Raw genomic sequence first — 20,995 nt, 5'->3', positions numbered from 1 at the left:
ATCTGATCACAGTTGGATGTCCTTTGTGGATTTCAAGTACAGTTAGAATGGGACAGTCCTCTGAGAGCTCCTCCTCCAGTCCAGAGGTGAGGCGGGGTGCTCATGTGGGAGCGAGGCCCACCGGCCCAGCACCCCCTTTCCCTGCTTGACTGAGGGGCGCTCAGCAACCTCCACACCTCCCCCACCCCGCTTACATGGAGGAAGCAGGGCTCCCCGGACCGGCGGACAGCCTCTCCCCAGGGGAGGACATTCGGCCAATGCCGAAAGCCAAGTGTGATTCGGGGGCGTGCAGAGGGCGCGCTGCCCCGGCCCTGGCCTTTCTGGGCAGCTGGGCAGCTGAGGAGCACGTCTAGGGCAGCTGGAGATGGCTGGCACCGGAAATGCGGACAAATCAACATACCAGACAATTCCCAGAAGGCCGCTTTAGTTCTAAAAATAAATCAGGTAAAAAAAAAAAAGAAAAAAAAAAGCCTTGGTTATAAAGAGGAAATGACAAGTTTCAAACATTAAATGTTTGCTTATTTTATTCCTGGACAAATCCAGGAACAAAATCGTGCTTTCCTTGGCAATCTCAATCACTTTCTCTAAATCATAGCTTGCTGATTTTTTTTTTTTTATCTAGAAAAAGGACTGCTTTTTAAAGTAGCCTTTTAATCATTACTGTACAGTTGAATATGTGAACGAACTAAAGGTGGCCGCAGCCATGTCTCTGGGGAAGATGCACTAACTTCCCTCCCAGGTGAAGAACGCCGGTCCTTCCTGCTCTGCCCTTAGAGCATGAGGACGGAGTTTATCACTTGCGTGTGTGTTTCCAAGTATGACACCATTAAGCCACCTAGGAAATTCTGCAAAGCACCGAATACCTGCGCACACGCCCTAGGGTGGTAATCGCCCTGTCCTCTGATGGACTTTCCAGCCGGGGCTACAGGCAGCCCACCGTTGTTTACAATAACTTGTGACAACTTTCAGCTCCTATTTTTTTTAACCTTGCAAATGAAATTTTAAAGCACCCAAAATGTTTCTCATCCTTAATTATGTGGTGCGTTGTGAGAAGAACTAGGAGGGAGTTGGTTGTATGTCCAGCGCTAGTGTTATTTTCCATGACACCGCCAGCTAGTGTCATGGCAACCACCTTCTCGCCCTCTTCTTCCTGTGCCCTTGGTCCCGCACACGTCACTGGGCGTCTAGTGAGGGAGGATACAGTGTGAATAGGACAGTGTCCTTTTAGCAAAGAACCTTCCTTCTAGAAGCAGAAAGATGTGAAATACGACAGCAACTCAAGTCCTCGGGGACTGGTACTTAACCACACGTGATAAATAAGTTCCCAAGTCATCAACAAGATTTTTCCAACCTGAACGTCCCCATGTGTAAACGCGCCCTCATGGATTTATCCTCTGACACGCTGTAGCACAGCGTGGACGCTGCTGCAGAGAGCTCTCCTGTGGCCAGGTCTGTGTGCGTCCAGCTTTATCTCCTAAGAGTGCATCCTGAGGGTGGAGTGGGATTTTAGGATTTAAGGTTAGATCCGGTTTTAAGGCTTTTGACATGGATTGCCAAATTGTCCTGCAGAAGGAGCATGCCGATTTATGATCCAGTCAGCAGTGTGTTTCTGTTTCTCTGGGTCAAGGTGCTGTAGTCATTTTTGAAAATCTTTGCCAACTGGATAGGTTTTTAAATGTTTTTAGATTTTTAGATATGTTTTTAGATTACTGATGATGTTGAGTATTTTTTTTCTCCATACTGGTTCTTCTTTGTCATTTCTCACTAATTGTTGTTTGATTTGCATGCTCTTTATATATTGGTCTTTGTCTCTACTATACGTTGCCAACCTTGTTGTCACCATTATTTGCCTTTTATGTGAGGGGATTTCTTTTTTAATCAATACTTTCTTCTCTGGTTTCTACCTCTCATGTTATGTTTGGAAAGACATTCCCGACTCTAAGAATATATTTTTAAATATATTGTCCTAGATTTTATTCTGATAGTTTACAATGATGAGTGAATTGAATAAGAACAAAACAAGAGAGTGAAGGATTGTGAATCAGACTATAGTGCTTGTGGCCTGCTTTGAATGCCGTGTTCGCCCCCGTGCTGTCCTCGTTAATAGATTTCTGTACCGGGGATCTCAGAACTGGGCGTGGTCTGCCCCGAAGTGTTTTCTGTGGTCGTTTCCCTTGGTGAGTGTCACCCAGGCTTGGCGGTGCAGAGCCTGTGTGATGGCCCTGTGTGCTCTGTCCCCAGACCAGCCTGGCGCACAGACTCGTGACGCGAGAAGGCTCGGTGGGCCCGCTGCCCCTGTACACGTCACCATCCCTGCCCAACATCACGCTGGGACTTCCCGCCACCGGCCCCTCCGCGGTAAGTGGGCGCCCACGGGTCTGGGTGGCAGTGGCGCGGGGCGGCCGTCCCAGGCCCCTGACTCTGGGAGCCCGGTTGTGCCTCTCCAGGGGGCGGCCAGCCAGCAGGAGGCCGAGAGACTGGCCCTCCCGGCCCTCCAGCAACGCATCTCCCTCTTCCCCGGCACCCACCTCACCCCCTACCTGGGCACCGCACCCCTGGAGCGCGACTCGGGGGCGGCTCCCAGCTCCCTTCTGCAGCACGTGGTCCTCCTGGAGCAGCCGCCCGCGCAGACGCCCCTCGTCACAGGTGAGCACGCTGCGGGCCGCGTCAGGCCGTCGTGGGCTCCCCGGGAGGGCCGGCGGGGTGGCTTGTCCCCCGCAGAACTTCTGGACTTGCCCCTTGCATGCCAGGCTGTGGCCGGATAGGCCGAGTCCACTCGCAGAGCCTGGTGCGTGGAAGCAGGAGCGTCAGACACACCTGCCGGTTAATTTCCCGAGGGCAGGTTGACGGCCCCTCTGATGGGTCTGCCCTTTGGGTCGTCGGACACGTGATGGAAGCCCAGGGTTGGCTCTGGTGGGCAGCAAGCGGGTTTCTATTAGCAGTAACATTTTTGTTAATGTGCCCCATCTAAGGGGTGGTTATATTTAGAAAAAAGTAGATTTGCTATGAAATTTGCCTAGCAACAACAGTGTAAAAGAGTTAATTTCCGAGTGACGGAGTGCGTGGGGCTCACCGTGAAATGAGGGGGCCCTGCCGTAGGGTCATCACCCCAGGTCCAGGCCCCATCCGGTGGGTGTTCAGCTTCCTCCCTGGGTTTTACAGGGGTCTACTGAGCCCTGAGTATCAGCGGGGCGGCCCTGACCTCGCTCCCTCCTCAGCTGTGAGGTGCTCTGGTTGCGGTGGTGACTCTTGGTCTTTTATCGTGTTTAACCTTCAACCTCGCTCTCTCCCTCACTTCCCTGCTGGCCTGTCTGTCCTTCCTGGGGGTCTCGTGGGCCCTTGCCCGTCCCCTCCCTGATCCTGGGATCTCTGGAGTCACCCTACACTCTTAGGAAGGCCCGGGAAGCCTTGCCAGGGTCCAGAGCCGTGCCAGTGTGGCCATCCACATTGAAACTGAAAGCTAACAGCAGAGGGAAAGGTTTGACGGGGAGTCCCACGTGTGACTCATCGGGTGCTCATGTGGCCCCTGGCTGTGGGGCAGCAGGAACGTGGAACACTCCGTCAGCCCAGGAAGCTGGACAGCCCCGGCGTGGCGCTTAGCCCCAGCTCTCAGCGTGGAAGCAGCTGCGTGGGCCTCCCTCTCTCCTCCCACGCAGCACGCGGGATGCCGCTCGCTCAGCACTGGCAAGGCCCGCACGGCACCCTCTGGACCCACCGCCCTTTTCTCAGAACCCTTTCTCTGCATCAGGCCCCGCTCAGGTGCCCCCCGGCCCTCCTCCCGGGCACTCTGTGCAGGCAGTTTCTGGGCATGCTTCCGTCCCCCCGGGGAACAGCCGCTGGGCTTTCCCTACAACCTTGCCACCCCCCGTGGGCACCCCCGCGGTGTTTGATGCTGGAAGGTACACGGTAGACATTTCTGCGATGGAGCCATGTGCCAGGAGGGGTGTCTGAGCAGAGTCAGGAAGGGTCATTCATGGCAGGTTTGCCTCTGGCAGGTTCCCGGAGGTTCCCCAGTGGTCGACCCACGGACCCGCCTGCTTGCTGGTGGTCACTATGGACAGACAGACAGTGTCAGAGCTAGAACTGCATCATTTCACAAATACTCAGAAGCAGGTCCCTGTAGGAGGGGCAGGCTGGGCCCTCCCCCCGCCCAACCCAGCCGGCCTCTGCAGGCCGCTGGTCACCCAGCACAGAATTTGATCCTAATTAACTGTGCCCTCATGCTTGAAAGTTTTACAACATATACTGAAAACCAGCTGCTTGTGAGTTATCGTCAAAAACTCCTGTTAATGATCTAAGGGGTCATCTTTAGGTTCTGAACCGGAAACTACCTGCCCGCTGATGGGTTCGCTACTGGAAGGTCAGGACGTCCAGTTTTCAGTGACGCTGACACTACACTTGTCCCCGAGCGTGGTAGCCCCACAGTTTCACCCTCCAGAGGCACTAGAGTCAAGTTTGGGGCGAGTGGGATGGGGGTGAGAGGTGAGGTCTGGGGGCAGAACAAAACTGGGGTCCAGCCCGAAAGGCCTGCGCCCCGGGCAGCTCCGCGTCAAACCCAAGCATCGCCAGCATCGGGGTGTGTAAGGCCTCTCCACTGTCAGCGCACGCCCGCGCCCCCGCGGGAACCGCGGCCTGTGTCCTCTGGGAGGCGTCGCCCGGTGAAGGCAGGCGTCTGCGCCGTCGTCGAGCTACTGGAGGCCCAGATCAGAGGGAGGGGAGCCCTGGAGAACCCGCAGCGGTGGCAGGAACCGGAGTCCCAGCCTCACCGGCCCGCCTGAGCTCCTTGTTCCTGAGCCTGTGTCCAGCCAGACGTCAGATCACCATGGAATTAGTATTCCCTCCTCTAGAAATGAGAGAAGCTTCTCTGCGGGATATGTTGCGGGGTCGGCCCAGATGACCCCAGCGCAGGGCTCTGCTGTCCCGTCACCTGTTACGCCCTCATCCTTGGGGGTCCACAGAAGCTTTAAAAACAACAAGGGATGTTTTCCAAGAAGGGACCTTTTCAGTAACTAAGTAGCCTTTTAATCCCATAAATGTAGCGTTTTGGGCTGACGTCCTTATCCCCTCCATGAAGTGGTTTAATCCCCCATCATACCTACATCAACAATTGATGAATTCTGAAAGACCTTCTTTACGATGATGCCATTCTTTTTTTAAAATTTTTCTAGAAAGCTGGGGAGAGAATGATTCTATTCTATCTCTAACACATTTTGAGTTATTCAGTTTAATTTAGTAGCCAAGCAGACAACAAAGTTTAAGATAACTTACCTTTCCAGAGAACTACTGGTTTGGATAAAAAGAGATGGTGGCGTAGGGAACTGTGGTTGATTAACTTTTTGAAAAGGTAACAAGGGACAGTTTTGCTAGGGTTGAGGGTTTTTTTCCTGTTGGCACACAAAGTAGTATTTTTAATTCAGAAATAGCCCCCACGAAGGGACCAGGAAAAGACTGAGAGTCCATGCCCACCGGGGGTCTCAGGCTCGACTCAACATGGCGACACAGCCCCGCTGGCTTTGCAGACCCTGGGGGAGGGCAGGGGCCACCCACCTGTCAGCAGGGCCACCGCGGGCAGGTGCCCCGTCGCAGGAGCCAGCCTCTCCGGGCAGCCGAGAGCTGGCGTGTCAGTTCACCTGCTGTTTCTCCTGGTCAGACACCCTGATCTGGGGTCATAGTCTGCCTGAGTGATGTTTAGATGTTGTTCAGGTGCCAGGGAACAGACACTCAGGTGGCCTGAGATAGGTTTGTTATACCCTTATGCCCATGGAACCGGGGAAAAATGGTAAACTATCTAAACCAACAATTTTAAAAGAAAAAGTACTGGGACTTCCCTAGTGGCGTAGTGGTTAAGAATCCGCCTGCCAATGCAGGGGACACGGGTTCGAGCCCTGGTCCGGGAAGATCCCACATGCCGCAGAACAACTAAGCCTGTGAGCCACAACTACTGAGCGCGTGCACCACAAGTACTGAAGCCCGCGTGCCCTAGAGCCCGTGCTCTGCAACAAGAGAAGCCACCGCAATGAGAAGCCCGCGCACCGCAATGAAGAGTAGCCGCTGCTCGCCGCAACTAGAGAAAGCCCGCGTGCAGCAACAAAGACCCAACGCAGCCAAAAATAAATAAATAAAAATCAATCAAAACTCATTAAAAAAAAATATTGATAGTTGTAATACAAAGGAATACAGAAGGAAAAACGTTTACCTTCCTGGGTTTTGCATGAGGAGGTTGCATTTTAAAACAAGATTCAAACACGGATTCAAACAAGACCCTGTCCCATCAACATAGATTCTTAATTTAAAAACTTAGTCCAGGCACGGGTGCGGCCAAGCTGCCCTTTTCCTATGCAGCTGGTAGCAAAACCTTTCCAGAAGTTCATAGAAAGAGATCTTGGCGATGTGCATCAGGATTTTTTAAAGTGTTCATGCCCTCTTTGTGTATAAAATCTGTGCTCTAAGAGAACTTCAAGATGGTTTGATCCCTAGGGACCACTGACCCTCACACCCCGGTTCTGGTGGCTGTCAGGGTGCGGCCTCCTCTTCCAGGACGCTCTGGAGGCACCAGAACCCTGGCCCCTTCCTCAGCCGGGCCTGGGCCCCTCTGAGCGCGTTCGTGCCGGGGCTACTCTCGTTTACGGCCTGGACCTGGGTGTCCGGGGAGCGGATGATGGAAGGCCTCTGCCCTGAAGCCCAAGCTTAGAGCAGGCCCGGCGGGCTGCAGGGAGGCGGTGCCGGGCCGGCCGGCCTCCGTCAGTCACTCAACGGCCCTCTCCCCTCCCCTCCTCCGCCGCCTCTCCCCCTGTGTTCTCTTCAGACCGCTATCTTGCAGGCCTGGGAGCGCTGCCCCTGCACGCACAGCCCCTGGTGGGGGCGGAGCGCGTGTCCCCGTCGGTGCACAAGCTGCGGCAGCACCGCCCGCTGGGCCGCACGCAGTCGGCGCCGCTGCCCCAGAGCGCGCAGGCGCTGCAGCACCTGGTGGTCCAGCAGCAGCACCAGCAGTTCCTGGAGAAGCACAAGCAGCAGTTCCAGCAGCCGCAGCTGCACCTCAGCAAGGTGAGACCCGGGCCGCGGCGGGCGGGCGGCGGGGCCGGGGGCTGGGGTGCGGCCGGGGCAGGCTGTGCGTGCGGCCGGGGCAGGCTGTGCATGTGAAGCGTCTCTTTCCCGGGCGGTTTATTCTACTTGCCCCGCACGGTTCTCTGGGGTCTCTTAAGGGCACTTAACCCTCTCAAGCAGACCCGCAGCAGAGAGTCCCCAGCGGAGGCATGGGGCCCCCAAAGCACGGGCTCCGAGCCCCCTGGCACTCGTGCCCTGCCCGCCTGTTGCAGCAGCCTCGTCGGAAGGGCTCCCGCCCAGAGGTCTGCATCCCTCCGAGGTCGGGACGGTCACTCCCGGCCCCCTTTCAACAGGAAGCTGCGGCAAGGTTAGCGTGGCCCTGCTGGCCATGGAAACAGAGGAGCAGCAATTCTGAGTGGCTTGTTTCAAATGCTCATATTCGAAGTGAAGCCTCCTTCTGTCAGAGAAGGAGACTCTCGAGCCACTTCGGAACCTCCTCCGAAGGTTAAACACGGAGCGACCACGTTGCCTGGCAGCGCGGGGGCGTCTGTCCGGGAGAACTCAGGGCGAGGGCCTCACAGCAGCGCTGCTCGGGCTGGGCGGCAGGGGGCAGCCACGTGCCCATCGCACGGTGCGTGGTAAACAGCGCGTGGCACGTCCGTACGGTGGGACGTTGCTCGGCCACAAAGAGGAAAGAAGCAGTGACCCAGGCCACACGTGGGTAAACCCCGAAAACGTGCTGCGTGAAAAAGGCCGGGCACAAAAGACTAAACACATGCTGCGTGATTCCATTCACGTGAAACGTCCAGAACAGGCAGATCCATAGACAGAAAGTAGGTCCCCAGGGGCTGGGGGTGCGACGTTTCTTCATGAGAGCGTGGAAACGTTCCAAAAGCAGCTTATAGTGACGGTTGCATAACTCTGTAAATATACTAAAAACCACTGTGTTATACAATTTAAAGGGCGTGAATTTTATGCTATGTGAATTACATCTCAATAAAGCTGTTAATAAAAATAAGAGGATGAGGTGATAGGAGGCAACTTTGGGGATTTTCTGAAGGAAACGTGAGAACGCTGGCAGATTGGGGGCAGCGAGACCTGATTATGGACGTGCCTACTTCCCGTGAAAGCTCACCCGTCATTTCCCCTTTTCGGGTGGGTCACCTGTGCTCCACTTGTCAGATGCGCTTAGGCCTCTGTCTGCTTCCCTGGGGGATGGAAGGGTCAGGGAGGGGAGGGGCCTAGGGAGGAGGGAAGGGTCATGTGTCTAGGTGCCCAGCAGGTGGGACGTGCCCGGCAGGTGCAAGGTGGAGAGGTGAGGGGGGGGCCCGCCCTCTCCAGGGATGAGGCCAGACGCTCAGGGCAGGCCAAGCCCAGGCCCCTGCTGCCCACCAGGCGCTGGGACACAGGCTCACCAGCCCCGCCCCAGAGCCCCCTTGGCTGCGCGGGCTTTCCTACCAGACAGCACAGGGTGGTGTCAGGAGTGGGAGGGGCCGCTGAAGCCAGCCCCCAACTCGGGCAGGAAAGGCACCTGATCAGGGTGGGCGGGTGGGGCACCACCGGGTGTCAAAGCGTCAAAGGCACTTCACGTCACCTTTCTAATACCGACCGGCTTCTTAATTGTACTACGTCATTAACGGAGTGACGGGTAGGAGGTTTTAGGAAGACAGGAAACACCTGTTCACGTGTGGTACATTCTTCCCAGAGTGATTTAGCAGCTGGCTAATCCCCTGGATTTTGTTCTGTGATTGACTTGTCATAGCAAACGACAGTTGACTGAAGTGTTTGCACGCTGTTCTCCTGGGATGTGCAGGGAGCTGACAGTCATATCTAGTACCGCCAGCACTGACATTTCTGCCCTTCATCTTGGGGGGCTCGTACCCTGACGGCCCCCGAGCCAGCTCCCTGCAGCCCTGGCCAGCCTGCACCGGGATTGCAGCCATTCCTTGTGGGCTTCCCTGCTTGTTCAGCCTCCATTGTGAATATGAAAACTGGGCCTCGTTTGCTGGGGTGTCTAATTGTGAGTGTGTCCAGTGACCTTTAAATACTGGCCTGCTCACCGGTTAGGTTTGGGCCCTGAACTCTAGTCTGGCTCTTAGAAGCTTCTTGTTATGAACACGGGTTATGTCCGTTCTCGTTTAATTGATGAGAGGGCGCTCCCAAGATCCTGAAGGCCTTTGGGAGACGAAGAGCCGATCCATTTGTCCCGTCTGCTGCTGCATCACCGCTGACGTTTCCGCTGTCGCACTTGCCCGCGGTGAGCCTCGCTTCCTCTCACGGAGCCAGATCTGCTGTGACCGGCCCGGCCTGTGGGTGCAGAGCTGCGTTTCACAGATGGACAGGGAGAGAAACAGACCTCTGTCTGTGGCCGTGGCCCAAGGAGACTGGCTGCACACACACCGGTGTCTCTGCTGAGAGAAGACCCCTGGCGGGTGTGTGGCAGGCCCCTCGGCGTCACAGGGAGGCCGCCACGTGGAGACAGCCCTCCCAGCTGGGCCCTCGCCAGCTCCTCCCTCCCCCCCCCCCAGCTGTGGAGTATCCCCCCCCGCCGAGAGGTGCTGCATCCTGCCAGGACGGGCTGCAGGGATGTGGGTCGTGCCCCTGGGATCCCTGACCATGAAGCTGCACGGGGAAGGGAGGGGACACTCCTCACCCAGGCCGACCTGGGAGGCAAGGGCGGGCGTGCCCGGGCTGGGGGCAGGAGCCCCGCCACACGGGGCAGAGGACGCACGTGGAAACCTCTGAAGCTTGCGCAGCCAGCCCTCGAACCCTTATGCCCGTCATTCATGGAAAGAAGTAGAGCACAGCCCACAGACCTTGCGCTGACGTCCACAGACAACACGTTCACACCACCCCAACCCCGATGGCCCGGCTCCACGCCAGCGGACACACGCCCGGCCCGAGGGCCCCGCGGGGGCACTGCCCACGTCTCTCCTGAGGGGACAGCCCTCCTCCACCTCCGGGGCACTTTACAGAGTACATGCACTCTCCCGAAATGTCAGCCTCGTACGGGACACCTGAAGACAAATTTTCACCTGTAGTTGGACCCAAATCAGACCAAAAAGGCTACGAGTGGCATTACTGGAACAACGGAGGAAACTTAAATACAGGTCAACAGGACCACACACAGTTACTAAGTTCACACGTAACACACAGCGGGTACGGGTACTGAATTCATCTGTAGGACACAGCAGATACGGCAGATACGGTTGCTAAGCCCCGCCCTCAAAGTGCCACGGTGGACGGTTTCCCCGGGGTTCCCGGGAGACCATCGTGCTGACACGTCTGCCGGCTGGGTCTGGCAGCCCGACGGCCCGCGGTGGGTCAGCAGAAGGACAGGCGGCCTCTGCCTGTTTCCATGGCCTGCCGACTGTTGATGTCCAGGCGAAGGGCACGTGGAGTGTCTTACACTGTTCTCAAAACCGTCCTGTAGTTTTGGAGTTGAAAGGAAAGTGCTGGAAGAAAGCGAGGACTGAGCTTCTGTCCACTGAGAGTGCCTTCCCGTGGCTGCTCTCCTTTTCTCCTCGGTGATCATGCTCTCAGCTTTGTCACAACCCGCTTTCCTCCCAGACGACGAGGACCCTCTCCCCTTCTGTCGCCGCTCCCGGGGCCTCCACCTCCTCTGCGTCCCCGGATGTACTTACCCACTCAGAGGCCGCCTGCCGTAGGGCCCGGAGCAGGCCTGGCGTCCTCAGGACCAGGCGCAGCTTGCGGGTGACCCCCCTGCAGGCCACCCTCAGGCCACGGCGCTGCGGCCTCCCTCCTTCTCCAGGTCCCCTGCAGGGGCCCCGCCCTCCCCCTCGGCCTCCCCTGCGGGAACCTCTCTCCTGCTTCCTCTGCCCACGTGGCCTCCCCACCTCCCCCGAAGTATCCGCCCCCCGGCCCTCAGCCGCCCGGGCTCCCTCCACAAGCCTGGCTTGGAGCATCTGTGCTCCCGGATTCCGTTTTCCATCTGCCCAGCCCTCCCCTCACTGCGCCAGGACCCACCTCCCTGCTGGCCTTCGGCCCCCTCCTGGCTGAGCGCTCAAGGGTCATTTCCCTGCAGGCAGTCCCCTGACCCTTTGGGATCTTTCCACGGAGCGGAGAGGAGGTTGCCACCCGCTCTGAGAAAGCACCTGCCTCCTGGACCTTCGTCTGGAGGGTGAAGTCCATGGTGTGGGGAGCCCCCATACCCGTGCCCTCCCCCTGCTGTCCACGCCCCCATTCCTGTCCCTGTGTCCCTCTCCCTGACCTCCACTCCTCTGTCCATTGTTGCCAATTCTTTCACACCCTCGCCCTCCAGCGCATCGCAAGGGGCCTTGGCCGCTCCCATATCCATCCTGGCTGCTGTCCCCCCTTCCTGTTTCCCTCCCCATCCCTCTGCCGTGGCGTCCTCTCACCGGGTCTGTTCCCCAGCCACCTTCTCAGGCCCCACGCTCAGTAAACCTCCCACAAACCCCACCCTCTTACCTGTCAGACGCTGGGCCAGGCCCTGGGGGACAGCAGAAACGAGAGAGCTTTGACCCCGTGGGTCCTAAAGCCGAGGCTTATAATGCCATTTGCTGAGGTTTCGAGGCGCCTGCGGACCTGCGGGGGCCCGGGAGAGGCCCAGCGCCCTCTTCCGGCAGAGACGGGTCCTCCCTGCCTCATCCCCCCCCAGTCGAGGGGCAGGTAGGGGGGCAGTCACAGTCTGGCCCCGAGTGGACTCTGTCCAGGCACGAAGCTCATCATGGGGCCTCGCGGGCTCCAGGTGTGTGGGAAGCAGATGGGATTGACAAATCTCAAAATCATCAAAAACAGACTTTCAAAACACTTTTTTTTTTTTTGATGAACCACTGTGAGAAATCTGTCAAAGCACCTGGATGTAAGGTTGGCGGATTGTTTACTCGAAATAGAGCTTTGAGCTTGTCTGCCAGCCAGCACCCTCCCGCCCCGGCTTTCTCTCCACTCACACCCCCTCGCCTTCTGCTGAAGCGGCGCTGACCTGCTCCCGGAGCTCTGGCCGCCTTGTTCCGGCTGCACTGGAGCTTTCTGATGAGAAGCTGCCATGGGCGGATGTAAAGAAAGGGCCTGGGGTCCCCATGGCTTGGCTTTCATGGGTTGCTTTCCTTTACAGTGTTCATTACAAACAACTTAAGGGATGATCACATAAAATAAATCCCTAGCCCAATCGAAACTCTGTTTTCTCAGCAAGGTAAGGCAGGTGCTGAGGAGGGCATCTATAGCTCAGTCTTCCTCGGGGGCTGGGCCCTGGTACCCGCCGGGTACAGCTGACCCCTGGCTGTTACAAGCTGATGAAATACCAGCATTGGCACAGTATCCCAACTCCATCCCTCGTGGGCCAGGCTTCACTGCATCCAGGTGCGGGTGAGGACGCAGGCGGCTCTGTAAGGACTTTTTAAAATACAAACGCCCAGGACGAGAAAACGTGAGGCTTTCTTGAAGACCTCGGTTTCCTTCTAGAAACAGAGTCAGGAGTGGTGGCAGGATTCGTTCTCCCCTGCAGGGCAGATCTCTCGCACGGCAGGGACCTAAACGGGGGCTTTCGAGAGCTTCGCGTCTCCTTAAAGCCCCGACACCAGTCACATCTGCCCCATTGACTCCGTTCCCACAGCGAATGGACAGACCATGCATGGAGAGCGACCTTCCGACTTGGGGCTTTGAAATTTGGGGCATGTTCTTTCACAGTTTACAGAAAGCCAAGCAGTTCAGTTATTAATGTGCTCTGAGACATTCCTTGTGCCCGAGTCCCCGCGTCAGAGGAGGGGTCCCTGCGTCAGAGGAGGGGTCCCCGTGTCTGCTCCTCTTTCTCAGCTTCTTCCCGGCTCACCACGTCCCCTCAGACCTGGGACGGCCGAGACCTCTGTGCCCCCAGCACCTGTCTGTCTTCTGGCCCCCGTGCCCGGGGCGGCAGCCTCGTCACCCGAGACCCAGGGCGCCATCCTGGACTGCCCTCCCTCTGCGGTGTCCCGGGCCTGGAGATGCTGCCCCCTTGCTGCTGTGTGGCCCTGGCCTTTCCCCACGTCGCAGCGGCTAGGGCAGGCCCTTGTCCTCCCAGGCCCTGGCGGGCCGGCCGACCAGAGCGCCTACTCCTGGGATGTGCGCCTGCTGGTGCCCCGCGCGCCAGGCCAGGTCCCCGCCTCGTCCCCGTCAGGCCAGGCCCTTGCTCTCTCGCGGCCCCCCGTGTGCTTTGATGCTGGCCTTGCTCACTCTCCACCTTGACCCTCCCACTCCCTGGACGGCTCATTCACTTACCCAGTCGTTCAGGCGAACGTTTAATGAATAATTACCGCGTGCCCCGTGGGTAAGTCAGCAGTGGCCCCTGCCCTCACCTGAACTGCAGGCTGCAGGTCAGGCGGCTGTGTAAACGGCAGCTGCAGAGCTGCAGTGACTCCTGTGGCTGGAAGAGCCTGGGGGTGTGAACGCAGGTGAGCATTACCCAGCCTCCACCCGGAAGGCCAAAGGACGCCTCCCGGAGAAGACCGGAGGCCTAAGGGGTGTCGAGGCATCAGCCCAGGGGGGTCCGGGAGGGAGGGGAGCCATGGGGAGCCCATCGGGAGGAAACTGCAGTGACGTCTGGACGGCCATGGCGTGGTTGGAGGGGACAGTGGCAGGTCAAGGGGGGAGGCTGAGTAGGGCCGGACGGCAGAGGAGCAAAGTAAGGACGAGAGAGGAAGAGTTTCAGGGGCTTAGGCGGGGTGGTGGCACGTTGAGAGCCCACTGTCACTGCCACACGGAGGTGGACGGGAGAGGGGCCTCAGAAGGCCGTGGCTGTGATCTGGCAGGAGACGCAGCTTGCCCGGGGCAGGACAGGAGCAGAGCGTGAGGACGGGGAGAAGCGTGCTCTCCAGAGACATGAGATGGGCAGTGCTGGGCAGGCACGGAAGGGGGAGGGCCAGCGAGAGCCGGTGCCCTGGGTGTCCGTGTTCAGCCGAGATGCGTACCAGGCCGTCGGGTGGTTGGTCTGGAAATGAGGAGCGAGGCCTGGGCTGGGCACCCGCGCCTGGGAGTCACCAGCATGTGGAACCTTCAGCAGGGAAAGGACCGCGTTGCTGAAGAGCGTGGTGTGCCGGGCAGCTGGCCCCAGGCAGGCCGGACAGCGAGGAGTGAGTGGGCACAGGGTCAGGGAAGACCAGGGGGCCACGTGTGCCCCGTCGAGGGCTGGCAGGAAGGGTCATCACGGCGTCTGCAACACGCTTGTTCTTGAGGGGGCAGGGGAGGGGGCACGGGCGGGGCTTCTCCCGGCAGCTGTGACCGCGAAGGAAGGAGGCCTCCCTCTTCACGCCCAGGTGTGGACGTGGGTCCACACCTGTGACTTGCATTGGGCTTCGCTGTGCCTGGCACACAGGTGCTTAAGAGCAGGTACCAAACGCCGGGCTGTGTCCTTTCTCAGCACCTCGGACAGCGCCCGGCACCCGTGTGTGTGCGTGTGTGTGTGTGCGTGTGCGTGTGAGAGAGAGAGAGAAGGAGATGCCTCCACCCAGGGTAACAGCGCCCTCCGAGGTTGGCCCCTGTGCTTCCGCGGTGTGGGCCTCGTGACCAGCCTGTTCCTGTGCCGCGATCTCACTCACCCCACGTCACACCGAGCTCCACCCCTTACCTCTGCGTTGCAGATGATCCCCAAAGCGAGCGAGCCGGCCCGGCAGCCCGAGAGCCACCCCGAGGAGACGGAGGAGGAGCTGCTTGAGCACCAGGCCCTCCTGGAGGAGCCCTTCCCGGACCGGCTCCCGGGGCAGACGCAGGCGCACGCGCCGGCCGGGGTGCAGGTGAAACAGGAGCCCATCGAGAGCGACGAGGAGGAGGTGGGGCCGGGCCAGCGGCAGCCCACTGAGCAGGAGCTGCTGTTCCGACAGGTGATGCCGCAGAGCAGGGGAGGAGGGGTGCGGGAGGGCCGCCGGGGCCCGGGGGCGGCGCGCTCCAGGGGGAGTCTAAGGGCCTCTTCCTCCACGCCTGCCTGCCCAGGTCCCCATCTTTCCCTGGCGATGCGGGAGGGGCGTCTGTGTTACAGCGGTCACACCCAGAGACACTGGCCCTTTGCCCACTGTGGGTGCTTGTGCGCCTGCTTTCCGGCTAAGCACAGGCCCTGAAGTCCTTAGGGATGGTTTTCCTTCAGGTTCATAGGCTGTAGATGAACACAGACCCAAGTGTTGGTGGGATCAGCATGAACATAGGAGAGGGAGGCTGATTTATTAACTGATCAAAAAGGTAGGTAGCATCCGATCAGGAGCCAGGACCTTGGGGGCCAAGAAGGCACTAGTGACCAGCCTTACAGATCCAGAAAAGCAGCCTGGCCCAGGTGTCCAGAGCAGGTGAGGTTCCCTGACACTGACGTGCAATGAACCAACTCGTAAGACTGACGAATAAATCTGAGGACTGATTCATTGACTTTGAGTGAAAAGGAAAACTGCCAGGTCAAGAAAACACTAGCGCGGCCGGCAAGCAAGTCGGAAACCCCGTGTTAGAAGCCCGAGTGCCACAAGGGAGCTGTCCTGTTCCTGATGAGCTGGACCTGGGGCATCTGAGGAGTGGGCTCTAATATCTAACCGTGTCCTTCATCGATGGTGGAGCTCAACACCCGAGGTGCAGGGCCCCGGCCCGCCCACCCCCTCCTTGCTGAGCTTGGTGTCGGCTGCCCAGCCAAGCTCCTCCTCTGGCCCGACAGCCCAGGCCAGGCGCCTCTGCGGCTCGCCTGCCCTCCCCGGGGGCATCTGGAATGGGGCAGGAGGTGACACACGGGATCAGCGCATAGGTTTCTCTGGAGACCCCGCACAGGCAGCAGGTCAGCCGTCTCTGCCGGCTCCACACGCCAGGGCAGGCACCGCAGGTGGCCGGCGCTGTGTTGCTTTTGTTGTTATTTCTCGTTCGGAGGGCAGCCCGTCTCCTGTCTCGGGCCACAGCCTCAGCGCTAAACACCACTCTGCAGAGTGCACTGGAACCAACAGGGAAGTCACAGCAGGAGGAAGCCACCGTCCTTTGTGCCGTGCAGACTCCTGCAGGTGACGGGGCCTGAGCTGGGGCCTTGTTCCCGTGCTGGGGGGCGTGGGCCCTGCACGTTCTTGAAGGAAGCCAGCCTCTTATTATAACTGGAATTCAGCCTGCTGTTGGTACGCTGGTATGAAATTAGAAGGCGTTTCGACAATTTTTTAGGGCCAGTGTCTTGTCAATGATAAAGTGGCCAGCATTTACTTAGGAAAATTATCCTCGTTGTACTCCAAGCCTGAGACAGTTATCAGAAACGCCTACTTTCTGTGTGCTTTGGAGAACCACAAGCAGAACTCCTCTCCGGGGAACTTGGTGCACACGTGGCAATGTGCAGATGTCAGCCTAAGACGGGCACCGCGTTCTGCAGGCGGCTCGTATCTGGAGAGACTGGGAGCCCCGTCTGCAGAAGGGGAGGAGGCGCCTGGGAGGGGCGGCCCCTGGGGGGCTGCCTGCTCCTCACCTTAGGGAGGGGCTCCGGGCTCTCTCCTCTGCACTCTGCTTCCTGAAGGCAGGAGGTCAGGAGCCCGGACAGAGGCCGCCCCGTGGCCGCAGCACAGCCGTGGGCCCTCGTCCAGGGGGCCTGCTCCTCACCGGGGCCCGCGCTTCCCAAAGGACAGCGTTTCCCCCGGGAACGGAGGCAGGGCTGGCCGTGAAGCCCGCACTCGCCCAGGAGCCCGGCTTTCTCCAGCACCGGGGCCTCTGAGTAGGGTGTCCTGCCCTTCCCTCCGTGGCCGCCCAGGGAGGAAGCCCCCCGCTCCCCGCGCTTCTGGCAGGGGCTGGGCGGCCGCCCGCACCGCCAGCACCTCCACCTCTCCCCTGCTCCACCCCAGACGCAGCACCCCGCCTCCCCGTGGGCCCAGCGCCTTGCTCCCACCCAGCCCACGGTCCCCGTGGCATCTCCCTGTGTGTGCCTCTCCACTGGCTAAGAGTCCAGAGCAGGGAAAGGGTGATGGGGGGCCTGTCCAGCTTCAGCCAAGGGGCTGCGGCCTCCCAGCTTCCGAGCCCTAGAGCCTCATCCGGCAGGGGCCCTTTGGTTGCAAAGTTCCTGCTTTAGGACCTTTTGGCATTCTCTCACAGAAGCCCGTTCTTCACATGAAACGTAACTTTGGTGAAAAAGAGGTTTTTAAAGTGTGTGTTTAACTCACCCACTTTTACTCTGGTTATTTTTGGCTAAAGTGGGGTCCGGGGGATTGCCCTCTGGGTCCAGGCCTCGGAGAGGCGCACGCACACCCCCCTGGCCCTGACGCCCAGACCGCTGGGCCCTGGCCATCTCTGCTTCAGCCGTCCTTTCCGTCCTGACGTGAGGACGTGTGAGACCAGGAGAGGGAAGAGGTCGGGGATGGAGAAAAAGTCGCATTTCCGGCCGTGATGTGCTTTTCACCCAAGTTGCTGGCGTGCAGACCAAGTGCTCCTGGTTGAAACCAGGCCCGCCCGGGAGCGCTGCTGAGCCCCGCCGGCGTGGCTTCCTGGGCCTGTCCCTGTTTTCACACCTCCGAGCCCCGCCCCGAGCACCCTCGGCCCGGCTGCCCCTGCCTCCCTGGGTGCCACCTCCTCCGGGACCCCCCGCGGCCCCCAGGCTGGGCCAGGCCTCCCTGTCAGCCCTGACTGGGCTCGTCAGGCGTCTCCGCTGACGGTCTGTCTTCCCACGGGGATGTCCGGTCTGGTCGGGGCCAGCGCAGGCTGTCCACCCGGTGCCGCCCGGGGGCCAAGGGCCGGGTGGATGAGCGACTTGGGAGAAGGGGACACACGTAGCCCTCCAGCCAGGGGCAGGAGCTGCCTGGAAGCAACAAAAATGGCTCTTGTCTCCTCTCCCCCAGCAAGCCCTCCTCCTGGAGCAGCAACGGGTCCACCAGCTGAGGAGCTACCAGGCGTCGATGGAGGCGGCCGGCATCCCCGTGTCCTTCGGCGGCCACCGGCCTCTGTCCCGGGCGCAGTCCTCCCCCGCGTCCGCCACCTTCCCCATGTCTGTGCAGGAGCCTCCGACCAAGCCGCGATTCACCACAGGTAACGTGGGGCAGGGGGAACGGGGCTGCGGCCCGGGCAGACGTGAGGGGGTGGGAGGCGCCACTGTGGGACCTGCGCGGGCCAGAGGGTGCGGCTCAGCACCCCCCCCGGCCACCTGCAGGGCTCACGCCCCTCACACCTGGCCCGACCTTCGCCCTCGGCTTAGCCCGGGCTGGGGGCACCGGATGGAGCACTCCCTGGGGCTCCCCTCACCCCATCCTGTGACCCTGGGGCTCTGTCCTGAGCCCAGAAGCCCACCTTCTCTTCCCCGGAGAATCATAGTCTCCAGAGAACAGCCCGTCCGCGGGCCTGCGTGGGCTGGGCGGCCTCCCGTCCACGGTCAGCAGGGTAGTGACCTTGTCCTTTCTCATCCTTCCCGACCTCGAACTGAGCGCTCGGCCAGGACCTCGCCTGTGAGGCCCGGGTGCCCCCGTAGAGAGTTTGCGCGCCGAGCAAGAGCAGGGCTCGGCCAGCCCTGGACGCTTGCTCTCCGCACCGAGCTGTCCTCCGTGTGCAGCCGACAGCAGGTTTTCCACCTGTGCTGCCTCACCCCACCCGCCCCGCCCCGCCGGGGAGAAGTCTGCAGGCAGGACCCTCTGTCCCCGCCTGAAAGGCGCTCCCCGCAGGTCAGGGCTGACAACTGTAGCCAAGTGACGCGTCCACCAGGGTCTGAGGCACTGGCCTCGCTGTGGGGCCAAGGCTGCTCCCGGGGCAACCTCCACCCTGCCCCACGCCGCCTGGGACGGAGGGCGGCCGGGTAGCGCATCACACTGTTCTCATCTGACTCACTGGGTATTTCTTCTTAGTGGCGTGTTAAGGTGAAGTTATCTAAACACACAACAGTTTCATCCTCCTGCAAACAGTTCTCCTAAAACGCCCCGTTTTTCTGCACACTGGGATGGGCAGACATGGCCGTGTCCTCTCTGTCAGGTCTCAGAAGGGGGCTGATCACATTCAGAGAAGAGTTTCATAGTCAGTATCCAGAAGTTGAATGCTTGCTTTTCAGAAAGAAAATCAGAAAACTGCAAAGTATCACAAAGAGAATCAGCAGGTGACTCTTTTTAAAAGTGTGAGTCCTTGGCCATTGGCTGAGGTAGGTCCATTGTTAGAAGGGCACAGCTCCCATGACAGAGCCCAGGACCACAGTGGAAACGCTCCCATGTCAGATGTACCCCCTGGGCGGTCAGCGGTCCCGCCAGGGAGCCTGCGGGCCGGCATGACGTCACCCGGAGTGGCCCGGCCGGCGGACCCTGCTCTGTTGATGGACCTCCTTAGTTTGTCTTCATTATCACTTTTTTAAAAATGTATAAAACAGTGCATATTCACTGTAAGAAAGCACACATGGGACTTCCCTGGCGGTCCAGTGGCTAAGACACCACGCTCCCAAGGCAGGGGCCCTGGGTTCTATCCCCGGTCAGGGAACTAAGATCCCACGTGCCGCAACTAAGAACCGGCGCTGCCAAATAAATAAATAAATACTTTAAAAAAAAAAAAAAAAAGCACACATGATGGAAACCTGAGAAGCTAACGGGTGCCCCAACCCTGCCCCCCCCCCCCGGAGGAGCCATTGTCACCGTTCAGGTCACATCTCCTGGGTTGTTTCTGCACGTAGCCAGACAGGTAGACACAGACGTTGTGCATTTTACGAAGCCAGGACTTTGGGGGGCCTGCACTGCTGTCGGCCGTCCTTGGCGTCTTCCGAGCCCACGCGCGTCTGCCGCTCCCCGCTCACTCTGCAGACCAGCTCTGCTGCCGTTTCCCGTCCGTGCAAGGGGATGACAGTGGCATCACCTTGAAGTTCCTGGCCTCGTGGCCAGTAAACGTCAGGAGGCGATTTTATCGCCACGATGATGCTGCGGAGGGTGTGGCTGTGTCGTGGTGCTGATGGGCCTCTGGGCTGTGCACACGCGTACGTCCGTTCCGTCCACGTAGACGTGTGTGTGCATGTGTTATGCGCTACCAAGCACACCCTCGTTAGTGCACTGACTGTAAACCTGTCCCTGTCCTGCTGCTTTTTTACCAGAAGTCCAACCCCACTCTCCCCCACCCCACCGCTCAGTTTTGCTAGTGGACCCAGAACCCCTCCAATGCAAGGGGACTGACTCCCATTAGCCCAACTTCTAGGAGACTGAGCGGGGAGGCTCGGGCACTGCCGTGTCCAGCTGGACCTGTAGGAACAGGCTCACCTTGAAGCTCGGTCCCCCGGAGGCTGGTGCTGATGCCTCCACTTTGCAGCCTCAGACATGGAGAAGGAGCGGCCGTGGGTCTCTGTGGCCCCTGCTGTTCGCCCAGCGCCCCCTCCGTTCTCCACCTGAACGAGCAGGTGGTAGTGACAGGTGCCGGTGGCTGCCAGGGCGTCCACTCACCCAGCCACCTTCCCACTGTCCCAACCCTGGGAGACCAGGTGTGTGACTGTGCTGTGTCGGGGACAACAGGGCCCCCTCCTGGCAGATGTCACCAGGGGCTGATGCCCCCCACCAGGAGGGGCACGGCACAGGGGGTGTCCTGGTGGAAGCTGAAGGCAGCCACACCCACCCGCCCCCCCTCCCCCTTTCTCCAGACATGCAGGTTCCACCACCTTCCACGCAGCTGCCAAGTGACATCAGTCACTTTGATCAGCCGGAAGGGCCACCGCTTCCCTGCGGCGGAGCCCAGGCTGGTGAGGCTGCCGCACTTCCCTCCTGAGGGTGACCCCACTGCTGGGCCAGCTCTGTGCTGGGCACCCTCAGGCTTGAACGGCTTCCAGCGCTGTCCCTAGTGGAGAGTGCAGAGCTGGGGAGTAAGTGCGAGTTCCTGGACTCCATTTACGTCCATTTCTAGGGTGATTTTAAACGCCCTTGCGTCCGTGTGTGTGTGTGTGTGTGTGTGTGTGTTTGTGTGTGTGCACGTGCACGTATGTGAGCTCCACACGCCTGTCCAGCTGCTCTGCAAGGTTCTGAGGGCAGAACTGAGCCTTCTGGGCCCCAAGAGCCTTGGACGGATCTCA

At 59.5% G+C, this 20,995-nt stretch overlaps 1 protein-coding gene across 7 annotated transcripts in view; it reads left to right on the top strand.

The window, feature by feature from the left end:
* The window catches only part of HDAC4 (histone deacetylase 4), a 291,648-nt gene that overhangs the window by 222,680 nt on the left and 47,973 nt on the right, over nucleotides 1–20,995 (top strand). For 5 of the 7 annotated variants that reach the window (XM_057551885.1, XM_057551887.1, XM_057551884.1 and 2 more), the window contains 5 exons: nucleotides 2,242–2,358; nucleotides 2,448–2,646; nucleotides 6,806–7,044; nucleotides 14,637–14,876; nucleotides 17,823–18,009. In XM_057551885.1, the coding sequence (XP_057407868.1) occupies nucleotides 2,242–2,358; nucleotides 2,448–2,646; nucleotides 6,806–7,044; nucleotides 14,637–14,876; nucleotides 17,823–18,009 (982 nt within the window). The remainder of the gene's footprint in view (nucleotides 1–2,241; nucleotides 2,359–2,447; nucleotides 2,647–6,805; nucleotides 7,045–14,636; nucleotides 14,877–17,822; nucleotides 18,010–20,995) is intronic. The other 2 variants (XM_057551889.1, XM_057551886.1) reach the window with 1 other exon arrangement.

The sequence above is a fragment of the Balaenoptera acutorostrata genome, chromosome 8 (assembly GCF_949987535.1).
Source record: "Balaenoptera acutorostrata chromosome 8, mBalAcu1.1, whole genome shotgun sequence".
In the NCBI taxonomy this organism is placed as follows: Eukaryota; Metazoa; Chordata; class Mammalia; order Artiodactyla; family Balaenopteridae; genus Balaenoptera; species Balaenoptera acutorostrata.
The sequence above is the reverse complement of the archived record's forward strand: the minus strand, read 5'-3'. Positions and strand labels throughout refer to the sequence as shown.